The sequence below is a fragment of the Macrobrachium rosenbergii genome, chromosome 58 (genome assembly GCF_040412425.1).
Source record: "Macrobrachium rosenbergii isolate ZJJX-2024 chromosome 58, ASM4041242v1, whole genome shotgun sequence".
NCBI classification, from domain to species: Eukaryota; Metazoa; Arthropoda; class Malacostraca; order Decapoda; family Palaemonidae; genus Macrobrachium; species Macrobrachium rosenbergii.
This window is the reverse complement of record NC_089798.1, coordinates 14,714,056-14,726,802: the sequence shown is the minus strand read 5'-3', so window position 1 is coordinate 14,726,802 and position 12,747 is coordinate 14,714,056. Positions and strand designations below refer to the sequence as shown.

The 12,747-nt window shown below is 39.3% G+C and overlaps 1 protein-coding gene across 1 annotated transcript; it reads right to left on the bottom strand.

The window, feature by feature from the left end:
• Positions 1-1,691: 1,691 nt before the first annotated feature.
• LOC136837226 (protein white-like) lies at positions 1,692-12,312 on the bottom strand. Its single transcript, XM_067101918.1, is given in 13 exon segments — positions 1,692-2,866; positions 4,585-4,690; positions 5,173-5,401; positions 5,856-5,987; positions 6,250-6,396; positions 6,793-6,976; positions 7,695-7,933; positions 8,069-8,167; positions 8,362-8,433; positions 8,887-9,125; positions 9,759-9,806; positions 9,809-9,944; positions 12,080-12,312. Coding segments are annotated over 13 exon segments (2,007 nt in total). The 5' UTR covers positions 12,179-12,312; the 3' UTR covers positions 1,692-2,589.
• Positions 12,313-12,747: the final 435 nt, after the last annotated feature.

The following is a 12,747-nucleotide window of genomic DNA, read 5'->3' as shown; positions in this document are numbered from 1 at the left end:
AATGCTGGGTGCTATGAATATTTAGCATCACCCAAATGCGGAATTTTACTAGCACTTGGAACAATTGGCATTTCCCAAATGCTGGTAAGCTTTTGACATCTGCAAAATGCTGGTTCCTATGGTCTCCTTCCATATAAATGCTAGCTCCTTTGAGCACTTTATATCTGTATGCTGGTTCTCATGAGTTCGTGGCATTTCCCAGTTGCTGGTTCCTATGATCTCATAACGACTGTAAAGTGCTAAGCACTTGACATTCCCCTATATTGGTTCATATGAACTCTTGACATCTCACAAATTATGGTTCCTATAAGCTCTTGACATCTCCCGAATGCTGCATACTATGAGTATTTAACATCTCCCAAATACTGGTATGTAAGAGCACTTGGCATCCCCCAAATACTGGTGGTTCCTACGAGAAATTGACATTTCCCAGATGATGTTACCTATGAACCCGTAACATCTCCCAAATGCTGGTGCCTATCATGTCCCATATTCTGGTATCTATGAGCACTTAGCATTTCAAAGATGCTGGTACTTTTGAACATGACATCTGCCGAATATTTCTACCTATGACCACTTGATATTCCCAGATGCTGTAATTTGTGAGCACTTTACGGCTGACAAATGCTAATAACTATGAGCACTTGATCTCTCATAAACTCTCATATCTTAAAGCAAATCTTGCAAATGCTGGAACTTGTGAACAATGACATCCAACAAATGTTGGTTCCTATGAGTACATGACAACTCCCAAATACTCGTGTCTTTGAGCACTTGACATCTCCCATACTGTGTGATACCTATGAGCACTTTACATTTTCAAAATTCAGGTATTATGCACTTTACATCCCACAAAAGCTGGTTTCTATGGGAACGTGACGTCTTTGGTACCTACTTGAGTACTTGCAAAGATTTTAATCTCCCAAAATCCTTCTCTAGGATCACTTGACATATCAAAGATTTTGTTTCTACTGAACACTTTACATCCCACAAAAACTGGTTTCTATGGGAACGTGACGTCTTTGGTACCTACGAGTACTTGCAATCTCCAAAATCCTTCTCTAGGATCACTTGACATATCAAAGATTTTATTTCTACTGAACACTTTACATCCCACAAAAACTGGTTTCTATGGGAACGTGACGTCTTTGGTACCTACGAGTACTTGCAATCTCCAAAATCCTTCTCTAGGATCACTTGACATATCAAAGATTTTGTTTCTACTGAACACTTTACATCTCCCAAATACTTGCACGTATGAGCAATTAACATCTCTCAAATTCAGGTATCAATGAGCCAGTACCTATGAGAATTTAACATTTCTCAAATCCTGATATCCGTAAACAAGACATCTCCTAAATGCTGGCTCCTGTGAGCACTTAACATCTCCTAAACGCTGATATCTCTGGTATTTGACTTCTCCCAGTGATGAGAACTTTTCTTTTATGTTGGTATCTATGAGGACTTGGCACCTCCCATGGCCATATTTGAATCGTTTCATTTATTTGGAAGCCCTCATGAAAGACTACTAGAGTTGTTTGTTTGAAAAGTCTGGATTCTGAATCTATTTATTCGTAGGTTTTTCCTTAAACATGGTAGGTTTATTGAAGTCGAGGTTTCCAAGGTTATATCTTTAGTGAGACAGACTTCCTCAACCGTTGAGCCAATCTAGGGATAATGAGAAGACGAGGTGTAATTCACATTTTTCTTTATTGGATACTATAAATCTATACACACTATAAACATTGAGTAACACAACGTGTTTTACCCTTGGTGAATATTTACAATACAAAGGATATTTCCTTTTGTAGATGAGTTTCAGGAAAATGTACTGCAAAGTCATGACTAATGTACAAGGTTCTATGACGATTAGGTGACGATGAACTGCTGCATTAAACCACAACCTGAGACTCACTGCAGTTTGTCATTGGCGTTTCCTCCGCACGTGAGAGGCAAAGAAAAGGATGAATCTTCCACGATCAGTGGAAGACTTCGTAAAGGAACTCGCAACACAGATGAACATAATAAATAGACCCGTACTCTAATGGCTGTATCCATTAAATAAATAAAGAACAATCGTCAAACTAATAGGCGTCTTCACAAAGATTTATAAGTGAATTTAGCATTACACACAAAGACTGCTGCACGGATGCAAATATGGGCCAAGTATCATGCATTCATTCATTCACCAGTAAATGAGTGACACGGCTATTTACCGAGTGTAATGGGTGGTGATAGATGGAGAAGTATTTTCATGAATAATGAATTTCTGTGAGAACCAAATTCTGCTTATAGTCTATGTAAACATATGATATCAAGATATGAGATGACTAAGAGAGTTATTAAGGAACATATGAAAAATGTATGTATGACCGTCTTTAAAGCTTCAAAAATATATTTCGCGCTCTATTCAGACCAGATAATCGATGCTATCTTTATCATTCACGCCTGCAAGAAGATACCCTTCAAGGAAGGGTATTTCTCACGCAGCATCATAAGGAAACACTGTTCAAGTCATAACTTCTGCACGCAATGGCATCTCAAGTAGGAGCAATAAATATCGAAAAACCTAAGGCCTAAATGGAACGACTAATGAGTTTTACTTCTTCTCGTCTTCAAGAGCAAGAAGAAGTACGCCAGCAAACGGAAACCAACAATCAGACAAACGAGTCCAACCAGGCTTTGGATGATGTTCGAATCGTTGTAACCCATCCGCGTGATAACGGCTTCACCGTCGGCGTAACAAGTCTCGCCGGTGCTGCAGGTGATGTTGGTGACGCCCGTCCACTGGTTCAGTACTAACGCTTCGTTGCCGTAGTGGAACCACGACAGGTACTTGAGGCCATGCAGGTAGACTGGCGTCGATCTGAAGGTGAGAGAAAGGGAGAACGTTAACTGCTAGTTCCTTTCAATGCTCGAATCGGGGTTTTACTTCTCTCCTGCGAGAGAGAGCGCAGCGTCAAGGAACGAGCACAATTCAGTGGTGCCCAATAGGTTATCTCACGACGTACCAACAACCCTCATTAGTACGGGCTTTATAAAACGAATAAAAAACAACGCCTAAGTTTAAGGTATAATCTATAAAAATAATCGTTCAAACATTAAACGGCTACAAATCGCACATACCTGCATACACGTACACAGTATATCCGTGTATACATAGTACGTACTTTCCCAGTCGGTTTGGAAAGCGCAAGAAAAGAGAGCAGTAGCATCAATCCTCAGAGGTCCCCCGAATTAAGAATGAAGCAAAAATTGTTAACTCATCTTAATAACGCTTGAACGCCTCCTATGCTCTTTGAGAGAAATAATTAGTTTTTCGAGTGTTTAAACATAGGTACAAAAAGGGAAAAAAGTTACTTTTCTTAGGAACTAAAACCTCTCATTAAATCTTTTGATCAGTTTGGCTCGTTTAGCAGACAAATTATGTTAAATGTTAAAGAGCATCGTGATATATATTTGCCACAAGGACGATAACCAGCCACCATAGAAAATATTTTATTACCAGCTTGCTGGCGCGCGCGCGCGCTAGAACTCGGCTCTGCTGTCTCCCCTACCCTCCCGATCCCCTACCTACCCCGCACCTACCCGAGGCGAACAAACAGGTTTGCAGGAGGAGGGTGGATGTCTCCCCTACCCTCCCGTTCCCCAACTAAACCCGCCTCCACCCGGGGCAGACAAACCAGTTTCTAAGGGGGGGCGCGGTTGGCCGTGTCATGGAGGACAAACAAGATCAGATCCACTCGGATTTTATTACTATAGCAACAGATTTGGTGTCTGTCAGTTTCCCTTATAACTGTCTCTGATTATTCGAATTTTATTGAACCGTTTCGATGCCGGCTGCCAGAACTTCTTCAGACTGTCTGGATTCTGTGAAAACATCTTTGACATCTATCTGCATTTCCGTTTTGACTCTTAGCTGAGTGCAACTGTTTCCTCAAGGTTTGATTTCTCTAGCAAGACAACTATTCTACCTCTGAGACTATCCACAAACCTTCAAAAGATTGGAACTAAGTAACTTGAAGGCGCATCTGAGGCCAGGCACATGGTAACTCTGTATGGAGAAAGAAGTTATACCACTTCTTTTAGTAGAATTATATATACATATATATAAATAAATATACATATATATGTTATATATATAAATATATATACAGATATATATATATATATATATATATATATATATATATATATATATATATATATATTGTATATATATGTAAATGTATATATACAGTATATGTGTACAGACATACATATTATATATATATATATATATATATATATATATATATTGTATTATATATGTAAATGTATATATACAGTATATGTGTACAGACATACATATTATATATATATATATATATATATATATATATATATATATATATATATATATATATATATATATATATATATATATATATACAATATATATATATACAATATGTATATATATATATATATATACAATATATATATATACAATATATATATATATATATATATATATATATATATATATATATATATATATTGAAGTTAATGGGAAGTGTCTATTGAAAACATCTGTCGACCTACCTCGTATTAAGGAAAAAGCCACCAAAGAGCATAAGTGGCATGAGGAGAGGCGCCATTAGGGTGAGAGCCATGTTGACGCTGGAGGATAAGCACGACAACAAGTGACCTGTGGACAAAGATTCATCTCTTTTATGCTGAATTGAACTGAACATAGAATTTAGGCCGAGGGCCGAGCACTGGGACAATCAGGTCATTCAGCGCTGAAACGGAAATTGACAGCAAGAGGTCTGAAAGGTGTAAGAGGAGGAAAACCTCGCAGTTGCAATGGGAATCAATTGTTAGGAGAGGGTGGAAAGTAAGATGGAAGAAAGAGAATATGAAAGGAGGTACAGTAAAAGAAACGTAAGAGGTTGCAGCTAGGGGCCGAAGGCACGCTGCAAACAACCTTAAGTAGTGCTGAGGTGAACTGACGGCATTAGCTCCCTACGGGAATCCCTTTTATACTTTAACTAAGCATTAATGTTTGATTTGCTTCATAGCGACTATTAATCCATTTATACTTTTCGTTGATTTCAAACAAGCGCTACTCATACTACTACTGCTATCGGCAGTAGCCTATATCACGAATCACTACTTGGTGAGACTTACCGAAAGAAACAGCCGTCCACGAGGTCAGAACAGAGATGAGAACACACATGAAGAATCTCTCCAGGTCTGGATTCAAGCCGATGAGAAAATAGACGATGGAAGTGTACATCATGGAGTACACTGTGAAAAACGGCCACTCCACGAGATTTTTCGCCAGGAAATAAACATCAGTTCTGTACATGCCGTTGAGGTGCTCCCGCAAGAAGAGATGTTTCTGAGCGCAGAAGGTCTGCAAGAAGAAAAGCATAGTTGATTATGTCTAGAGGTGCAATCCTAGTAACAATATTTAAAGTTATATTTGTACTTTGAGACCGAAGGGAAAATTATTTCCAACAGTGGTTGGAAGAATGACTGAGAAGAAAAGCTTTTATGGGGGAAATGAAAATAAGAAGGATTTAATACGAAAGGTGTCTTGCATGGAACCAAAAAAAGAGTCATTAACACATCTGTATGACGATAATATTTGATAAAAGAATTTAGAGCGTAACATTTCAACTGCAAAGGCAAAACCAAAGCCAGAAACATAACTAAAAGGCTTGGAAAAATGGAAGGCAACGATATAAAATTCGATAAAGATGAATAATACCTTTAGGTCTATCGTTTTCAAATATGTCGCTAAAATTACCTATCACTGATAATCCCAAATCTCTACACGAGGAAAAGAGCGATTAAGACATACTTACGTTTATAACGGCAGTGCAGTTCTGGAATGTCATATTCGTTATAAGTAAAAACAAAGCACCGTTAATGTTGTGAACTCCTATTTGGTCTAGGCTCTGCTTCATGTAGATGAAGCCAACTAGAATAGCGATGGCCTGAAAGAAAATGGATGCCAATTATTATTATTATTATTATTATTATTATTATTATTATTATTATTATTATTATTCATAATTGCAGAAGGCAAAGCCTTAACAACATTCAAGACATCTGAAGAGGAATCAAAACATAAGGCGAGATTCTAAATGATATGCAAAAAAAAAAATGTTTCATCTATAACCTGTGCTTGCTATTTCCATTTCTGTCTTGGATTATGAACTGAAAATGCCAAAAGAAACGAACGAGAGACTCTCTTACCATTAACTGAAAAAACCGAACTCTTATGAGGAAAGGTTCTCGGATGACTTCCAACCAGGCTCTCCAGAGGACAGCACTGAACTGTGAACACCAGGAGGCTTTGTAAGGGGATTTATCACCCGACCTTTTTCTGCTCCACGGATACTCCTGTTTCGGGTAAAAATCCTTGTTATCTAATATTTTTCTGGAATGAGCGAAATGTTATGAATGCATCCTGAGCAGTCAATTAAAACTGACGGTGGAATGCAGTTTTGTGGTAAATAAACCGAATGTAAACGTTGTCAGATGACATTACAACATTCAGTCAATGTAATTACTTTCGAAGCCTGAAATATTGAGAATTTCTTTGCGCTGAACCTCTCAGTATAGGGACTCAAGCTTTAGTTCATCCTTTATAGTATACAAATATATTTCAATGCCTTTGATTTATTCAGAAACTTGTACGTTTACACGGCTACTCATAAAATAACATTTTAGTGCAGGCAAGTACACTGAATAGAATGCATTATCGCATGAGAATAAACTTAGAATTGCACAACCAACCTCGTGCACTTCTTGGTTCAATTTCGCCGCCTCCTGAATTTCTAAAAAGCTCTTGCTGTCAGCAAAGGAGTCGCAGATTCTCCTAATCCGGACTTTGTCGTGCGTTTCATTGCCGGGCTCGACGGACAGTTGGTCAATGAAGAAATCGGATGGGTTGAACTTGTCGGGGCAAGGCAACTTCAGTCTGGAAACGACAAAACCACAAATTTACTCTTTCTTTATATTCTTGGTAACGCTGCACATTACGGTTACTGCATCTTGGAGTGTGCAGACTGAATTTTATATTGTAGTGCCCAAAAAGCTTCCAAAAGCAAGCTCTTCTTTACTTTTATTCAACAAAATCGCGTTGCCACAGCTTTATGAATAGTAAGGAGAAACGAATGAGAAGGGAAGTTTGAGTTCGAGAAAAGAATTCAGTCTATAAATTCTAACTCCATCACAGTTTAAAAGAAACTGGAACTGAGATTTTCAAGAGATGCTTTTTTGTGGTAAATGGAGGGACTTTTCAGTTCCAGGAGCCAGAGATTTCCTAGTTGGGATATAGACAGTAGAGTATGAAGAGGGAAGGAAGAACTAGGAAACAAAATAAATATTGAAACAAAACGAACCAAGAATGTAACCTGAAGAATAAACCCGAATATAACCGATAACGATAATGCAAACCGTTTCGGTAACTAGAAAATAATTTTAAGATGGTGGTAGGATGCGAAGAAAACTTTTCAAGGAAATCTATCATGAATAAAGTCTATCAAGAAAATTGAGCCTAATCCATTTCCCACAGTCAACAAATGAGTAGCTCTCAAAAGGGAAACCATCATTTCCCCCACCTCACCCCTCACAAAGGCTGACCATGACTTTTCGGACGTCCTTCTTCCCCTGAAACTCTCTCTCCCCTCACTTACCCCCTGAAGAAGGCAAGGGCTTCATCCACCTCCCCGAGGAAGGCCACGCGGCCTTCGGCCATGAGAAGGAGCCTGTCAAACATGCCGAAGACTTCGGAGCTTGGCTGATGGATTGTGGTGATGACCGTCTTGCCCTTCTCGGCCATTTGTTTCATCACGGCCACCACGTTCTGCGCCATGAAGGAGTCGAGGCCGGAGGTGGGCTCGTCGCAGAACAACAGCGAAGGGTTCGTCAGCAGCTTCAAGAAGAAAAGATAAAAATCGTTATGTAGGTTCTGGTTGCTCAGTAACTAAGAGAGATAGAGAGAGAGAGAGGATATGGCGATGCACATATCAACTTAATCAGCGAGTCTCTTGAAAAACACTTTATTTACCTCACAGCCGAAGGAGAGACGCTTCATTTCGCCTCCGGATATACTCTTGGTTTTTCCCGGGACGCCAATCAGCGTGTTTTGGCACTTGAATAGCCCAAGCTGAAAAAGAAGAGTAAAAAATTATAAAACCGGCAAATGGTAATGAAAGCGAGCATTTCTGACCTAATTTGCAACCAAAGTTTCGTGCATAATTTTCTCTTCCGAGTCTGAAAAATGGAAATCTATTTCACTGGCAATCATTTCATCTCTATCGTCAGTCAGCTTATCAACAGAAAAAAGGAAAAATACGTTACCTCTAAAATGACTTCATCGACTCGCTTTATCCTTTCGGTGTAGGTGCAGAACTTGTCCATTCTTAGGAGTGCCTGGAGATGGATTCAAATATCATTTAGAAATTTATTCGAAAAGGATTACGCTTATGACACCTGTAAGGACACAGTTTCCATAAGATATTAGTCATAAAAGGAGAACTATTTATCATTCATAAATCTTCATGGGAAATCTAATGAAGGATTTAGTGTTCATTTTGCCTATCCTAAATCAAGGGCCAACGCTTGAGTGAAATTAGTAAAACGTTGAGTCATTAGTCAATTTCCCACTCATTTTTAATTTTTATATTGATCATTTGCCAGCAAAAGTTTCGGCAGATTTGTATGACTAATAATCAGATATAGAATAGTCTTACTCTAAGTATATCCAGAATTTTTTTTTCATGTTTTTTAACATAACTGATGTTCAAGCTAACTATGCTGGCAGTGATTAAATATCTTTAAGACAGGAATATAATAGCGCGGTAGCTAATTGTTCAGAGAACCCACCTGAAAGATGAGTTGCTCACGAACCGTGAGTGAGCCCAGGAACATGTCGTCTTGTTGGACGTATGCTGAGCAGCCCGTCAGGGCCTCGGGGTCGACTCGTTCTCCATTGACAAACAAATCTCCTGTGACCCTCAGCGCCTGCGTGTTCCGGTGATTGAGGACGTTGAGCAGCGTCGTCTTGCCAGCTCCTGACGACCCCATAATGGCGAGCAGCTCACCAGGGCGACAGATACCGGTCACTAGAATGACAGAAACTGGTTACTGTTGGCACTTTACCGGTGTACTTACTCTTCGAAGTTGGCTATGGACACATGGCCTCACGAAAATATTTTACAAATAGAAGTGAAAAGTGAGAGGTACCTATGCCGATTATGCTTCTGTGAATATTTTTCCTCTGGTAATCAAATAGTTATAATTTCCTTTGCATCTGATGTAAATGCTCAGAAATCTGCAATACAGCCGTTATACTTCTGCAAGGTTCGCTGAATCTTGGATTCAGTAATAAAAGAAACACTAAAAATACTAAAAGTAGTATCAAAAAGGGAATGAAATGTCGTACACAGCAATTGACACGAAAAAAATATTACGATTATTGGTACGGCATGCTATGCCCGAATGCATTCTCAGGATGCACCCAGTTTTTCGGAGAAATTGGTATTAACACAAATGCTTTTTGATAACCTCAAAATAGCGCTCTGCAATACAAACAAACCGGTTTTATGCTGTAACATGTACTCTTAAGTGGCAAAATCGTGAATATCATCTTGTTATTTATGGAGAAATATGTCAAAAGGAAGCTTTCTTATTCACAATAAAAAGAAAGGAAAAACCCCAATAATGAAGACACACGAGAATCCTGCAAGACCACTTACCATCCTTCAAGATGCTAATCTCTCCGGGTAAAGACTCAGACTTTCTAAAGAGCCCTTTGACACGGCCGGTGGCGTATAGAATACGTTAATATTGTTCCACGAGTATGTGATCGGCTCCGGTTCACCCGTGACCTCCAAAGATGTCTCACTGATGGCCTCTGCCGCCATGTTGTGCTGGCACACGCACTGCCAGGGAGAAAAAAAAACAGCATTAGAGCATAAGAAAATAAAAAAGAAAAAAGAGCCAACCTTTACCGAGTAAACAAAAAACAATGTGATAGTTGCCGAGGAAGAGATAATTACCACCTGTCGAGATGACGAAGCCACGCAATCAGTCTCCCAGATGCAAAGTTTCTCGGCGAACAACGAGATCATTATTATTAATTAATTATTACAAAAATGAGGGTCATGGCCAAATTAAAGTGCAGAAATGAAGGAAGCTTTGTAAAACACATAAGAAATTAACTGCTGTTACTACTACCATTACTGCGGCTGCTGACAGTGTTGATAATAATAAGAGTAAAAGGTCAGTGATTTTACAGGAGATAAAGATTCTTCAAATTATTGCACATAAGCCGCCGTTTCTCTCTGACTTTTGCGCACCAACTCTACTACTGCAACTCTTCTTGCAAAGTCCCAGTGTCCGTTAGACAAGCTGAAGCACTAAGTGAATATCAGGGGTGATAAAAATAGTTTTCAAGGGCTGCCTTTTAATTTTATTTGAAACGGTAATAAGGACAGCACGAGTTGCCGAATTAATGCTTCATTTTTTTATTTATTCTGTAGGCACTTTTCGTTAGTTATGCATTGCTGATGCAGTAAGGCGTCACCAACAGAATATGCTCAGCAGGAAGTTTTCTCGTTCCACCCAAGGAGACAGTTTAGAGTGAAACTGAAATTAATATTTTTGGGCAGTGGCACGTCAGTAGCCAAAGAGAAAGGCAGGCTGTAGACTGAAACAGAATTTCTTCTTGCCAAAACTTTGATCATTTTCCTCCCATGGATCGAAATAAAAAAGCATTCATATTAGATACACAGAAATAACCATTGGGGCAACTGCGTTATTCAGAATCACAATTCATTTCCAATCAGTGGTATTCAGTATTTGTATCAAGAACTTGTACCACAACTAAAGTAAAAACGCACTTAGGGGCTGCCCAGCCATGAAGATTAACAGGTCTTTTTTTTTTTTAATCCAGTGGTCTCAGGAGCCAACACTCATTTACATAACCTGTTTCTTACTTTGGCGTCTCGGGATCAGAACAACCAAAGATGCTCACTGCGATAGCGCTCTGAGATATATATAATTTAACCCAACCGTAATGCTTTCGTTTGATAATTCCATTTTTGCGGAAGATTTCTACTGTACATTCCTCGAAACAACCCGACGTTAACATTACGAAAACAGCTCTTTTCCAGATGATATTCCAGAGACACCAGAGAGAGAGAGAGAGAGAGGCAGCAACTTCAATTTAGTCGTTCGTAACAATCGTTTGTTTCCTATAGAAAATTTGTTAGAATATACAAAGACCTCTTGATGAATGATGTTGCCATCTCCCTTCCTGACTGAAATCAAGATAAAGTCGGGGCGAGAAATGGACGGCCCCCGAAGGACCACCAAACAGAACAAGTTAGATCTCACTGCCTGAGGGGCCTGAATTTCGGGCGTCTTTTCCTCCTGGCTCCACGAACTAAGATCTAAAAATGGTAGGGTGGGGGGATTGTGTGGTAAGGCCCGTTTGGTGGGTAAGGAATGTTGTTATGTTAAAGGGTTTAGGGGCTGACGACTGGGATTTCTTAGAGTGAAAACGGAGATACTTAATGGTATTACGACAGAAATAAATTGCAACTTCATTTTGACCTCGTTTTAAAACGTAAATTATTAGCAAAAGCTTCTAAGAAATTGTTGAAATCCTAATATAAAAGGAACAAAACTATTTTTCTTGCGATGCTAGAGGGGATAAAAGTGCTTTTCCATTTAATTTTCGGGCAAGTGATCTGAAGAAACCTTCATTTTCCTTGAGAATCCTCTTCCGCTGCATCACTACTGTCTTCATCTTGTTTCATTCGGTACTATTTTTTATTCTACTTTCCTCTTCATTTGAGAAATTGCGAAATTTGCGCGAAAATTTAAAAATCTAATTATGCCAATTCTGTTCAGTATATTTCGCACCGCGTACTTCTAAGCCCTAGTGGATGTTTTTATGACAACAAAGTTATCAGTGAAATACTTATGTGACTTTGTGAGACTGATCAACTGTTTTTCTCTAGCAAATATTTCCTCGACACATCTCATGCATTCTCTACATTTAAGACCTTACCTGATGAACCTTTGTGTCTGCCAAAACTTCAGTCCTCCAGTGGTCTTTATGATATTCGCCTTTCGTCTTCAGGTAGCTATATAAAAGGGTCTGTACCATTGCTGTCGAAACTGTTCTTGACCAGACACAGTCAGTCTTCAGCAATGCATGCAACAGCGGCAGCGCTGATGAAACTTGGGTGAAAAGGATGACTGACTACTCAAACAAAATGAGTTGTCAGGTTTGCGTTCCTTTTCTGGTGCTTCACGAATAGCGCTGGAGCTTAACAACACTTTGAAGTAATTGCACAGCAAGAGAGATGTGCGCTTGCGGAAAGTGTTTATAGTGTTCTGAAATCTTGAGCGTGATGGTTCAGCCACGTTAGAATAGCAACCTCAGCCGGGAGAACTACGGTACAACCTAATACTTTCATTGGTGGCCGCTGAGCAGTCGCTCCAATCAAAGCGTGGATATGTAAGAGCGTAACTTGCTAAGGTACAGCGGTTGTGCGGGTTTCTTATTTAGCTCCGCCCCTTAAGACTCTACTTGTGTGTTTCCAGTCCGGTCCAAGGAGGAAAAACGAACCAAAAATTAGCTTGGGACCAGTTGCTCCTTCGCAACCTATGGTTGTCCAGCTATAATCCCGTCACACTGTTTATAAATTGAGGGCTTGCCACGGAATTCATTTT